We start from the raw sequence: 14,581 nt of genomic DNA, 5'->3' as shown, positions 1-14,581 counted from the left end.
ATATATACCTGGGGCTCCAATGGGTGTCGGCCCAAAAGTGCTTGCCCGGACATGAATACCATAGGCCCAGTCGCCCTGTTGAATTTGAGGTTGGGCCGGGTCAAGCCCTCAATACAAATATGCCTGAGCAAGAATAGGAGACCCGGGACGGTTCCAATGGGTTTCCGGTTATGGAGTTCAAACCAGTTCAACTGAACCGTATAAGTGAAGAGTTCTTACTCACTTCAACAATTGATTAAAACGGTTTAACAATGTTCAAAGCCAGTTATACCCACGGTTCAAACGGTTTATTTAAGCCCTTTTGGTGGGGTCTAATACCTGGTTTCGGTGCTCGAGCACCCGGTTCCGGAGATCATGAACACGTATTTTGCGGAATCCATTGGGGTATATATGCCAAGACATAGAACCACAGCTTATACAGTGAAACCGTTTCAAATTGTCAAGATAAATGGTTGTTGCAGCTGGCACAGTTTGGGCTTGCCGATTTAGTGATCGGCGCGGTTTTATCTTATCCATCATCCGGTTTCTACCATTGGAACCCCTCAGTGGAGGGATTTTGCTTTAGTAATCTATAGGTTTCTTGTTCATGGTAAGTATCGCTGATTGCTCGCCGCTGATAAGCCGTCACGTGTCTGTTAATCCAACCTTCATGGTTCAACTTCACCGTTTAACTTCACTTCAACTAAGTTAGACAGTTTTTCCAGGCGCCTTCCGCCGGGAAACTAATAAATTAGCCAAGGATGCCAATTGGAGAGATATGCATGCATTGTTCAAGTCGTTCTCCTACTATTCTGGCTCTGGATCTCTCATAACTTGGATGTCGGCGATCTGAGGTAATATGGGTCTTCTCAAGAGTAGGACGGCCTCATAAAAGAAGGGTGCATCCGATACCCGTAAGCCAGAAAGCTGTATGGCCATCTAATATACCCATTGGCCATTTTCTTACGTCACATAGTCGTTATATATATACATACGTCATGACGCCCTCACCCACCCGGAGGTGCTGCAACTGAGGTTACCACATTACGACACCACCGCCCTAGTATAAAAACCACCCCCCGATCCATCATGTAGGCTGCGGCCATCGCCTCGGGCACACAGCCGGAGGCCTACAAACCGCATTCCCCCAGAACCACGTCGTCATCGGTGGATTCGCCCCCGGGTTCTATAACCCACGATGGGATGCTGGCACACCACTTGTAGAGCGTCCAAGTGCGGGTGGTCTCTGGAAGCGTGTACGGTGTTAGGCCACAGGCTAGGAGGCGGGCTACGGCGGTGCTGGCTTTGTAGGCGGGATTGCGGGGTGGGACGGACGCTGTGTCGATGAGAGGGGTGTGGTGGGCCCAATCCCAGAGCCAGAGGGCCAAGGGTGTTTTGCTAAAGGGACGGCGTACTGAGGGGTTAGACGCAGGATGTGGAAGGGGTGCCGATGGGAGGGTGGGGGTGAGATACCGTAAGCTATCTGGTACTCACCGTCTTTCTCGAGGAGACCCTCCCAGTACGCTTCATCGTCTACATAGCGCTTCCCGTTTACGATAACTGTTTTATGTTGTGTGAGCGTCTTTAGCGGGTAAAATACACATCGTGTAAAATAGACCGAGGTGGCATCAGACAGCGGAGGAAAGGGTAGAGGATACGATGGAGAGGGCACCGGAAGGTTACACATACTTCCGGCTAGATCGAACGCCGCAGGGTTGGTCCACTTGGTAGGGGAAGCATACTTTGCGACCCTTGTAAGCGCCTGGTCCAGCTGATATTCCTCGGAGGGAAAGAGCCTGTACTGATAGGAGAGCCGTCTGTACTCGTATGTGTATTTGTAGCGTGTCTTTAACCAGATCTCTTAAGAATTCGGGTGGCATGTAGAAGTTTGGTGCAGGAGGGGGCGTTACTGTATAGCCCATTGCTACAGGAGGGGGGTTGGAGAGAGTAGATGACCGCTGATTCGTGAGCAGACAGGGCGAGGGGTATATAGTAGGAGACGTTGGGTTAAAGTGGTGTTGAGGTGTGGAGTATTGTGGTTATTATATATGGTTGCACGCTACACTGGGTGGGGTTGTGGTTTCGCGGGGGTGGCGTACGCGCGGAGATAGAGTAGACAAGCATGATGACAGAAAGGCGCTGCGTATATAAGAGCGGATAGCCTCCGCTGTATCGAGAGGGAGAAACGAGGGATAAAGACATGCATTGTTCTGTATTTCGAACACTTCCTCCGTTCACCATGAGTACACCAGACCAACTGCCTTCCAGTATTTCCAACGGTTTTTCAGTTTATCAGTTCCACCCAGTTTTCTAGAACCGTTTGAAAGACAGCACCCAGCCCCGCCTCCCCACTATTATGTTCGGTTCATTTTCCCGCTTGAGCAACTGGAACGCCGCATACAAAGTACGGAAACCCTAACCCTGAACACCTTTGGAGCGGAGTTCTTGTTAGACTAGTGCCAAGACCTCAGAAAGGTTCGCAATATATAAACCGGTTTTGATTCAGTCGACATAATTGTCAGTCAGAGCAGTTCTGTTCAGTTGGGTTCAACTTCGCTGAAAAGAGAAAACCCCGTTCCTACTGCTGAAGGGAGTGCCTCAGCAGAATAACCTACATTTTACCATATATTCAAAAGCGACAACGGTTTACTCCGGGGGTCTGGGCCGGTGGGGTGAACCATCCAAACGGCACTTCCATGTCTGGGTTTTCAGTCTGTGAAATAGTCTGTTCAAGCTCACGAACACTACCTTCCAGCGAGATAAAGATGTGTTCGAGCGTCGGAACCAGGTTTGTATAGACGGTTAAACTGTCTGTATAACAGGAAACCGGGTATTTAGGAACGCAAGAACCATACCAACAATTCACTCCAACGGTTCAGTACAAACAGCTTCAATCAGATAACCGGTAAACGAAACCCCGCATAAAACGTTCCTGGAGTCGGATTCGGATTTACAACAGCCTAACTGGCCTATGGCAACAGTCTTTTCTCCGAATGCTTGCATTATAATGTTAATTAGCAACGCTGAAAAGGAAGGTTGGTTACATGTCGAATTATATCTCTCCTTTGCGTTGAGGGTGCTCTGCAGCAAACGCGTCTATGACACTCTCCCCGCTGCGAAAACATGCTCAAATCATAAAATATGTTGCTAGCTACAGATGGACTGGCGGTTTGGAAACTTCTACAACAGCATATTCTCTCTAAACATGGATTAACATTTCAACACAATAACCTGCTATATACAGATATTCGCAAAAGTGTAAACTTGATGTTGAAATCGAGGAGCGCGCACTTGACCAAATGGAGGTCTTGATGAATGGATTGGAATATATTAATTTTCTAGGGGTAAAAAGGAGGTACAAGAAAGAGTTGTTTTTCCTTTGCACAGCGCACGCAGGCGCTACGGAAACAACAGTCTGCGATTTGGTCAGCAATCCTTTCCTGGACAAGTTACGCCACGATGGGAAAGCCTACCCAAATGTGAGTGAGAAGGATCGGTAAATCCATCCGGCTACGATGCTCACTATCATTGCAATCGCATTAGAATATTCCCGACGTCATACCTTATCGAAGGAGTCATACCAAAGTTCGCATATATGGAGCTCTTCGAAGCTTGATCGGGGATGGCCGCTAAAATTGCAAACAGAATAGTGAGGGCAACCACGACAAACAACGTACAGAGCGGGAACCAACATGATAATCAATGAGGCAGGAACTAAGACCTTTGTTAGCATAAGATAGATCTAGGATATGTGGATTTTGTTCGTAAGGTTAAAGCCTACCCCGAGCGCCCTATACCGTATGGTAAAATGTGGTGTTTCCATGTTCACCCATGCATGAGACGCATTGATCATCCTTTAAGTTGCTTGGAGGTCCCCCTTCCTTGAAATGTTCAGCTCTTCCGGAACACCTGTCGCACCTCCTGTTGTCCACATGCTCCTCACAACGACGCGGAGGCCAGATAATGGCTGCAAGATGTTTGCTTCGCATCTCATTATATGCTTTAGTTGAGGCTTGATCTGGCGGGTAGTGCACCTTGTGCCTAGTGTGATTGAGTGCTGTCTTCCTGAATGTTCAATATCCACGAACATCTTAACACAATTGTTCCTTTCGTCGTTGTGTCCCGCGAAGTCATCGTGGCCCTCTACATCACGCTAGGCGGTACTAGGGGCATTTTCAGCAACCTCGGGTTCGGGGGGTGGTGCCGGAGCGATAGGAGCCGTCATGCGCCTATCCACTGTTCTGTGGAGATATCCCACCTGCCCCCTGAGTTCCGCAAGTGCTCTCCTCACTTCCATCATATGCCTATCGACTGAGGTGTGCTGATTCCGACCCTGCCGTTCAAGCCCCGCAAGTTCCCTCATCACTTCCAACCTTCCCTCCCGCCCGAGAGTGGTGATAGAGCTCTACAGACTGGAGATATTTGTTTGAATGGATTCCAGCTGTTGAGTGGTGCTCTCCTGAAAGGCCAAGCTGCCCTGAAGCGTCGCACTGAATCGGTCAGCCCTTCTCTCCCCGCCGTGTTGACTGCCCGTGGCGTTTTCCTTCATCAATGTCCATCATGTCCTTCTCCTCAGCTATACGCACCGAAGAAAGGCCTAGGGAAAGGTCATCAAGTTTTATTTCGGACATTTTGTTGGAGAGATAGTCGAGGATCAGAGTGCTGCTGGAAGAAATGTCGATATTTTCTGGCTATAGTGTTAGAGGATAAGAACGGTATCAATAGGATTATAGAGGGTTAACTACTCACAACAACGTCGAACCCAAATTGAGGCGGTAATGATCCAGATCCTATAACGAGGGATGTAGTTGAGAGTGTTGGATTTGCCCAACGAAAGTTCAACTCTTGCCAGGAATGGGTCCGAAGATCTCGATTCGCAGGGTGGTTTTCGTTGTTGTGAGTCTCACGAGAGTGCCAGGGATTCAATCGGACCCTGCAATTGTACACAAGACCTCTAGTTCGGCCAGTGCCGTCATGACTTCGAACTGTCTTTCACAGCTCCCAAGTGAGGTATGATGATATTTGACTAGTGACCCAATTCTAGGAAGCGTCTTCATGACTCCTGGAACTGTCTTCCACATCCCCCAATGGATTCTCTCAAAGCCCTTTGATCCCGCATACCCTTTCTCCGCACTGTGTTGTCTTCCCGGGGCTTTGTCGGTTCCTCCTCAGTCTCCATTGGGTTGTCTTTTCCCTCAGCTATACGCATCGGAAAAAGACCTGGTGAGCGGTCATCGAGTCCTGGGTCGGAAGTTTTGCTTGGTTGATTTGGGGGGGGGTGGTGAGGGAGTATTGGGGGTTCATTGAACAGTTTATACTCTACCACGTACTTTAAGTGCTCTGTTCCAAAAGCTTTTCGCTTAGCCGGCGAGGAACTTGCCCCCCCGCAGTACGTCATGCCAGATATCCCGTTCCATTCACAAGCTCTACAGATCGGGCCGTCTTCGGTCACGTGATCAGTGCTAGTGTGATGTGTCCGGTCTTCGGGTTCCTGCTCATGTGTTTTCTCAATGGGACGGGTAACATAACCCGGGATATATTGTTGGCTACAGGGTCTCTATTGGGGCGGCCCGGGCTTGAAACACCCCATACCCGGCCCAAAGCCCGATGTTGTTGCCCTAGGCCTGGCCCACGTTCATAAGCCCGGGCATGCCCGGGCTCAGCGCTTGAAGAGCCCAATGTATTATATGCCCTGTTCATGACTGGGAACACCTAGATATGGAGGTCAGGGTATGAAAAATATGACATGATCTTCAACATTGAGGCTGGAAATATCGATTCTTGATGGGCCCAAAGAGGGCTCAAGTAGCCCGGGCTTTGATTCCCATGAGGCCCGGCCCGACCCATATTATCTATCAGAAGGCCCGGCCCAAATTGCCCGAAGTGAGCTCGGGCTTCACGGTTTGGGCCAAGGCTCATTGGCGCCCCTAGTTTTGTAAGAGAAATGAATGTGGTGTGGCTACCTGCTGTATGGTTTATATGAGATACCCTGTGAACCTGCTTGCTAGCCTATAGCTGGTGGTACGAGGGCATAGATGTCATGTACAGTACCTACTCGCAATCAATTATACTGTATTAGAAACAAAGCATAGAAAGTATCTTCTGTGCCTAGTGTTTGCAACGGGGTACCGATTATAGATATCTATCGATGCCTTGGCAGTGCCTCCAGACTAAACATGTCTGTAGGCTGATGAACGATCACTCGGTTTTGGCGACTAGATAGTGTTGGGGATTTTTAATAAATAGTAATAAAGCATAATAAATGCAGAAGACCTTTGACTTTCTTAATTGACTTGCTTGACAAGATATAGAAAGCCCTTATAATTATCAATACAAGACTATTGTTCTTAGAATAGTCTATATATGACTACATATTGACACATATACCGATACTAATGAGTATTAGGACACTGCTCCTAGGCTCGGAACCCAATTCCAACAGATAGAAGTATAAGTGTGGGAGAATTGATATATTGGACTCGTGTGCGGGGGTTGTCTGTTGGGAAGCTGTTGAGCCTTCCAGCCTGTAGATCAGTCCTAGGACCCGCAGATACACCCCTCCACCGTACCAGGAATGCAAGTAGTAAACACTATATACGCATCTAGATCGTGATCCGCGCAGATGGGGTTAGGGATTGGAATACTAAAGTTTACTAAATGGAGCAGCCTGCTTGTCAGAAGGGAAGACATGCAATGAACATACAGTGAGAAGCGCACTGGTCTATCCGAAAGTAGCAGTAGGAGCTATGCTACCTTGATACCCTGAAGACGGTTCTGGGAAATAGTAAGAACAAGTTTACTTGTGTTAATTAGAGTGGGCGGCATTATGACATCTCATGGATTTATCATATTTACCACGATTGATTTGATCTACCGCCCATCTCGCGGACGAGATGCTACTCTAATGAAGAAAGTAGAGAAAGTATGTAGGAGAAGTGAAGTAGTTGATCGTGTTATTGTTCTAGCTAGAGGGGGGAATGCCCCGTATTTATACTAATGAAAGGTAGTACAAAAGAAATATAATGAGTCATGAACGTGTGAGTAATAGAATGACTAATAGGAAAGTGAGTCATACGCCGATGACAAATACTATAATGAAATGATGAGAATCTTCCAGAACTATGAAATGTGCCGAGCGCCCTGTTTCAAGACTTCCCCTCGTGAGCCACAGTGAATAGCAGAAGAAAATAAAACATGTTTGCCTTTATCCAATCCCTTTGTAAGTAAATCCGCTACGTTCTCGTTCGTAGAAATATATTCCAGTTCAAATAATTCATCCTCAAACCGTTCCCGAACAAAATGGAAATGTACGTCAATGTGTTTAGACCTTTTATGAAAGACAGGATTTTTAACCAAAGAGAGGGAGCCGTTGTTGTCGCCTCGTAAAATAAAAGAGAGATTCGGTTTTCGTTCCAGCTCGTGGATTGCATTCCTTAACCAGATCAGTTGTCGACTGGTGTCTGAGAGGGCCATGTATTCCGCTTCAGTTGTAGAAGTGGCGACGGATCGTTGCTTATAAGAGCGCCAGGAGATGAGAGCTTCCCCTAGCATGAAGCAGTGGCCGGTGAATGAGCGGCGATCGTCGATGTCGGAGGCATAGCTTGCATCACTATAGCCAATTAGTGCAGTTGGTGGCGTTTTGGCGTAGAAGAGTGACCAATCGAGGGTACCCTTGAGGTAGCGAAGGACGCGATGGACTGCAGCTAGATGTGCCTTGGTGGGACAGGAGGAAAATTGCGAGAGCATGGTGACGGTGTAAGCGAGGTCGGGTCTAGTGCCGATTACTGCATACATGAGTGAACCGATTATCGACTGATAAATTATTGGATCGTCGATTTTCTCAGATTCCGTTCCTTTTTGGAGGTGGACGTTATTGTCGATGGGTGTTGCCACAGGTCTGGATTCGTTGAAGCCGTATTTGATAAGTACACGCTTGAGATAGGCTTCTTGTGATAGGATGATGCCAGTCTTAGTGTGGATCAGATGGATTCCGAGTGCCCAGTTGGCTGTGCCAGTTTCCGTCATTTCGAATTCCGAGTGGAGGAGGAGGCTGACGCGGTTTTTGCGTTCAGCGGACCAATAGAAGATGAGGATGTCGTCCACGTATATTGCAATGACAACTTCCCCTGTTTTGTGTATAAAGACACAAGGGTCGAAATCTGCTTTTCTGAATCCTATTTTGATTAGCGCTTTTGAGAGGCGGGCATACCATTCCCTTGAGGATTGTTTGAGGCCGTAGATGCATTTGATTAGTTTGCATGCTTTGCCGGGAGTAGGATAGCCTGGAGGAGATTTCATGTAGATTTCTTCCTTAAGTTCGCCGTATAGAAATGCGCTTGTGACGTCCATCTGATCGCATTGGCCACCGGTTTGAAGGCAGCGAGCGAGGAGTAGTCTGATGGATTCGTATCGGGTGACGGGGGCATAGGTTTGATCGAAATCTTGACCAGGGACCTGTGAGAAACCTTTTGCGACTAGTCGGGCTTTGTACCGTATGGGGTTGCCATCGGGCCCGAGTTTAATTTTGTATACCCATTTGCAGTCGACCAGTTTGCGGTGATCCGGTGTGTTGACCAGATTCCATGTGTTATTCCTTGCGAGTGAGTCGAGTTCAACTTTCATAGCATTCTGCCATTTTTCGGAGTCCGGACTGTTGATCGCTTGGTGATAGTTTGTTGGTTCTGTTAGGGTGGTGTCATGTTGGATGTTGTGTCCGTATCTGACCGGAGCTTTCCGTTCCCTTGCTGGGTTACGTCTCGGTTGATCAGTATCTGTTTCATTATCATCATGCGGGGTACGTTCAGTGGCGGGCCTCGTATAGCCGGCCCCCACTATACTTGCGTGGTCTTCCGAATCAGTGTCGGAGAAATGTTCCATGGTTTCGCGCATTATCTGTTGGTTGATCATGTCGTCGTCACTTGGGTCGTCGTCGTATGTTCTATGTTGTTTTGGTGTTGACGGACGTGAGAGTGGTTCTTGTTTGATCTCGATTTGTTTTGGTTTAGGGGGTGTGTCGGTTTTTGTTTTGACTTCGATTTCTTCCCCTACGGATGTACCTTTAAACCTAAAATGACGAGAGAGAACTACTTTCCTTTGTAATGGTATGTAGACGCGACAGATTTTTTCAGAGTCTCCGTACCCGCAGAATTGTCCCGTTATTGCCCTTGCGTCCAGTTTTGTTCCTGCTGGTCGTGCTTCGACGGGTATGTGTATGAACATTGTTTCACCGAAGGATCGGAGGTGCCCAATAAAGGGTTTCTTGCCGGTAAGTGCTTCGTATGGTGTCATATTCGGGAGTGACTTATGCGGGAGACGGTTTTTGACGTGTACCATGGTGTTGATCGCTTCTGCCCATAGATTTTTTGGGAGGTTGTGGTCGAGCAAGGCGGATCGTGCCATTGTTGCTATAGTCCTGTTGAAGCGTTCTGCTGTTCCATTTGACTCGTGAGAGTAAGGTACAGTGAATTCATGCTTTATGCCTTTGAAGGCAAAGAATTGTTGAAGGTCATTGGAGATGTACTCGCCACCGTTGTCGCTTCGAAACCGTTTAACCGTTTTGTCCAATTGATTTTCCATGTATGCGATATATCGTTCCGTGGCAGCTGCTGCATCTGACTTCTTTTTAAGGAAGTACAGGTGAGCGTACCTAGAGTAATCGTCGATGAAGGTGATATAGTAACTAAAACCGCCCAGAGAAGGAGTCGAGAACTTGCCGCTCAGATCTGAGTGTATTAGTTCCAGTGGTTGTTTGGATTGTGGTTCGGTGAGGGGAGCGAGGTGAGACTTGGTTGATTTGGCGAGTTCACATGTGTTGCATGTTTCCATGTGACCAGATGTGGGGAGAGACTTGGGGTCGGCGACCATGGTGCGAAGCCGTGAGAGCGAGGAAGCGGGGAGATGTCCGAGCCGTTGGTGCCAGTCATAGAAGCTGGTGGCGGCAGAGAGGTGTGCGCAGGGTTCCTTGGTTTCGAAAATGTAAAGACCAGTACTATTTGCGTTAGCGATCCCGATGATTTCCTTGCTGTTTGGTTTGTAGATGGTAAAGCCGTCTTCCGTCCCAGTTGTGGTGAATCCCTTTTTAGCGATGCAAGACCAAGACATCAGGTTGGTGTTGCCTAATTCGGGGATCAAGAATACATTCTGCAGAGTGATCAGGCCATGTGATCCGTTGATGGTGACGTTGCCAATTCCGGTTATCTGGAGTTTGCGACCTCCTCCAACGGTAACTGTTCCAGTGTGGGGAGTTGGGTCGGTAACCAGCGTTCCGGTCATGTGGTTGGTTGAACCAGGGTCGAAGATCCATGCCTTGTTGTCGGTGGTGGAAGGTCCTGCAATGAAACCAAAGTAGTCTTCCATGGTAATATCCGAGGTGTCATCTGAGATGTTGGTGAGGTCGAAGTCAACCGGCATTGTAAATACATCGGTTTCTTCGAGTGCGGGTAGGCCAGAAAGATCGGGGATCCAAGAGAGGTCAAGTTTTGTGTGAAATGCAGTACCAGACGCGACGTTGAGATTGCCAGATGCAGCGGACTTCTCCTTGTCTCTGAAAGCTTTGAGTTTCCGGCAATTTTTGTGCGTGTGGCCTTTTGCATATTCTCCATTCTTGGTGCACCAGGTGGATGTGACGTCCCGATTTCCTGTTTCGTTGTTGCGTGGCCTCCTGACTCTGTTGTTGTTTCCGTGTCCTGGGTTTCCTCGCCTGATTGTGTAGGCTTCTCCAGCCGCTTGTCCATCGTTGTTGCGCCGTGAGTCCAGATCCAACAGCTTTTCGTAAACGTCATCGAAAGTGACGTTGGGCTTGGTTTGTAGGTTATCTACGACTGATTCGAGGGATTCGTGCCGGAGTGAGAGGAGTAGGAAGGATGCCTTCGCTTCTGAGACAGATGCGAGTTGGTGAAGGTGGTAACCGAGTGGGTCTTTGGTCTTGTCCGTAGAGTTACTAGTTCTAGTGAGGAGGGATGACCAAAGAGTGTTAAACTGGGTTAGATGTTCCTTGATGCCCTTGTCGGGTGTGTACTGTAGGGTTACGACATTAGCGAGGAGCGAGTGGAGGGATGCGACGGTTTTCCGATCGAATCTGTCCTCGAGTTGAGTCCAGAGGTGATGTGCGGTGTCGGCTGGTGTCAGCGTGAGAATAACTTCGAATTCGATGTTAGATTGGAGGAATACGACCGCGAGGTTATCCTTTTTGTCCCAATCGCTGATTTCTTCGGCATTGTCGGAGGTTTCTTCTTCGTCTTCATCAGCCTCGGCTGCGCTTCCTGTTGCTTGTGGTGCCGTTGTAGGTACAGTAGTGGTGGTGGTTGTCAACACGGGACGCTTACTCGAACCATTGACCAAGTTCCACAGATCGTGAACTTTCAACATGCGGGTAGCAAGGTCCCTCCATACAGTGTAATGGCCTTGACCATCCAGCTTGCATGGGAGTGCGGGAATTTTGATGCTCCTCTCAGACATGATTGAAAGTGAAACGAGAAAGTGTACTTTGTGGTAAAAATGGTGAAGAGTGTATAAGCGTGAGTGGTCTCCGGGCTCATAACCTAGAGAAAGTATGTAGGAGAAGTGAAGTAGTTGATCGTGTTATTGTTCTAGCTAGAGGGGGGAATGCCCCGTATTTATACTAATGAAAGGTAGTACAAAAGAAATATAATGAGTCATGAACGTGTGAGTAATAGAATGACTAATAGGAAAGTGAGTCATACGCCGATGACAAATACTATAATGAAATGATGAGAATCTTCCAGAACTATGAAATGTGCCGAGCGCCCTGTTTCAAGAGAAAGGCCTACTATATAAGCAGCAGAATATAGTACACCTGGACTCGAAAGCTCCAGTACTCGATAATCAAAACCTACACTCAGGCTCCCAAAGGCGAACCCCCATCCCATGAAGAACCCCTTACCCTCACACCAAAACATCAAATATATCATCCACAACCCCCTCCCTCCTCAACCTCCCCATCCACCTCCTCTCATAATGCGCCCAACAGATCGCCTTCCTCCCATCCCACCCCTCCTCTTTCCACGCCTGCACAACCCTCCACAACACATCCATCTCCCTCTCCGCCACCCGCGCACAGATCCTCAGCCGCTGCATCTCCGCCCTCACAACCCCCCACACATCTCCCACCTCCTCCTCAGCGAACAGAATACCACCGCGGAACACCCTCCGCGCCCACTCGCGGCCTGCCGCAATAGACATACCTCGGGGTGCAGCACGGAGCTCGTAGACTACCCGGTTGTAGTACCGCACCGACAGGCGCTGCAGGGAGAGGTGGATGAAGACGGACCAGGCGGCCTTTTGTGTGTACTCCGGGTGCTTTTCGAGGTATTGGAGGTGGGCGGCGTAGTTGGGGTGGTCGCCTTTTACTTCGATGAGCGCTGCGAGGGCCGATTCTGGTGGTGGTGGCGGGGAGGGCGCTGGCGAAGCGAGGCGCTTTTTGGCGTTGCGGGTGGAGCGGGTGCGCATGATGCTTCCGGGTGGAGCGGAATTAAACTGGAGAGAGGAACGGAAGAGAGAGGGATGAAGGTCATTTTGAGGTTTTTGAATGAGTGGACAGCTGGCAAGACTTCCGAGACCGGGGTTTGGGAGACGGTGACAACTGGTGCCATATTCCTGTTAACTGGCAAGAGGGACACATCTTCACTGCCGGAAAATTTGATCTGGGATTTTTTGGTCTGTTTGAATTGCCTGCTTCCCCGATATCTTACCGGAGTGGAGAACCCCGTACTTATGTTGGAAACCGGGGAATAATCAGTTCTTTGCTTTGGATCATTCAAAGCCGCTGCACGTTTTTAACTAACCACATGTACCTATAATGTGACTGTGTTTGGCTTACCTTCGTATGATAGCTGATATACAGATAATGGAATTCCTTCTCTGTCCCGGGAAAACATGATACAGGTGGGGTTTTCGTGGGGTATAATGGGAATATTCCCGGCAGAATAGATAGAAGCTGTGATTATAAGGTTTCACAAAGCGCGGGCAATTTATATCTTTGTCACTATTTAGCACCTTCTCTCTCCTTTCCCACCAGCATAAATGACCATGGGCCATCCCGGCCATTGTCTGGAAGGACCGAGTGATATCGCATGAATGAGTACATCACAACTTGGATGAATATCAGCCTTGACAACAAGGATTGCAAATTAAGAGACGAAAAACATGCATAATCCTGAGTAATGGTCATGATTATGCCTAAAATAGGCTAGATTGGGGCTAATTTGAGTAAACTGGGGCCTTTCCCCCGGAAACCAGACTCATAGAAATACTAATTCCAACTCTAAAGCAACCACCAGCGAATTTCATGATTATATTAGCGCCAGAAGCTTTTATAAGCCACGTTAGAGCTTAAATAAGGCTGAGATTCGCCTTTTTTGGCAATAAGCTCTTCTTGCGTTTTGAGTTCCTTGTAAACATGTTATTTAAGGATTGTTTTTATTTACGCTGATAATCTTAGGAGAGGCTCAAAAAGTATCTTTATAAAGTAATAAATCTTTTCTAATGTTAAATTATAATAGCCCTCGTTCGGCGTGGTGGGCGAATGAAAATGATGACTTGTCTATCGAGACGGACAAGGAATCGAAGCCGGGCCCCCGACCGGTGATGTAGATGGCTTGGTTTGTGGGAAAAGAGGAGCTTGATGGCTGTGAAGATATGGAGGAGAACATTTGGTGTATCTCTTTAACTTGTAGAACGCTAACTGTCCTCCCTAGCGCTACATGTATATACATGTACATGTATGAGCACAGTGTTGCTAAGTATGAACTAACCACTACCGGTAATGCAGTAATCTATCCTTGTAAGAATGGACGGCAGACATATATGGGGCTGCATTACAGTTGTCCTCTATTACCAGCTTAAGCCTGCATGTACCTCTAGCCTCCACTATTGCTGTTATATCTTACTAATTTCACCCCACCACCGTTAAGCGGAGACCCCGGAGAGTTCTGCGTGAGGGCCGGGGTTAGGGTTACTATTGGCATTAAATTTGTATCCATTCCCAATGTTCTAGAATCTTCAAACCTCAGACAAAGGAATCAAGGGTAACTCTGAAACGAGTGTGATTGTGGGCGGGTGTATATATACTACCCTACACCCTCCCACCTCTCCCTTCACTCCTTCTTCAAACCACGAATCAGAGGATACCTTCGCTGTCAATGTGAGTCCTCCATCACTCCAAGATACTTTCGGTGGGATTTGAAGACCATTAGGTCTAGAGAATGGTAATACCATGCTCAGTTCGGCAGTTTACCACCAACGACCCACCATCCCTCACTTCTACACCTCCGGGAACTGTCAACCATTACCGACAACAACCAACGCCACTACCCAAGTAAATCAACAACCCAGAAATTTAAATACAACAACAAGTTTCTCGCAAACAGGCCATGGCACAAAGCTAAGCCCCTCCTGCCACCCACGTCGTCTCCCTTCATTTTCCTGCTCCCCTTACAACCTCTTATCCGCACAACCTCTGGTGCACCAACCCATTGGCTCGGCGCGCCAGACACTATCGCAGGCGGCGCGTGGGACCTATAAGCTCGCCTGACGCTTAGCCTACAAGTTAGTCCCACCAGCGGCAGATGACCCATGAGCTCGT

At 48.2% G+C, this 14,581-nt stretch overlaps 1 protein-coding gene across 1 annotated transcript; it reads right to left on the bottom strand.

The window, feature by feature from the left end:
* Positions 1-11,883: 11,883 nt before the first annotated feature.
* Positions 11,884-12,447, bottom strand: LAJ45_03714 (uncharacterized protein; the record flags this gene model as incomplete). The annotated part of the gene is made up of 1 exon (XM_046113298.1): positions 11,884-12,447. The coding sequence occupies one exon, from the start codon at positions 12,445-12,447 to the stop codon at positions 11,884-11,886; it is 564 nt and encodes a 187-aa protein (XP_045973591.1).
* Positions 12,448-14,581: the final 2,134 nt, after the last annotated feature.

This window comes from Morchella importuna (assembly GCF_003444635.1).
Source record: "Morchella importuna strain M04M26 chromosome Unknown Morimp01GS008, whole genome shotgun sequence".
NCBI lineage: Eukaryota > Fungi > Ascomycota > Pezizomycetes > Pezizales > Morchellaceae > Morchella > Morchella importuna.
This window is presented reverse-complemented; position numbering and strand designations above follow the sequence as displayed.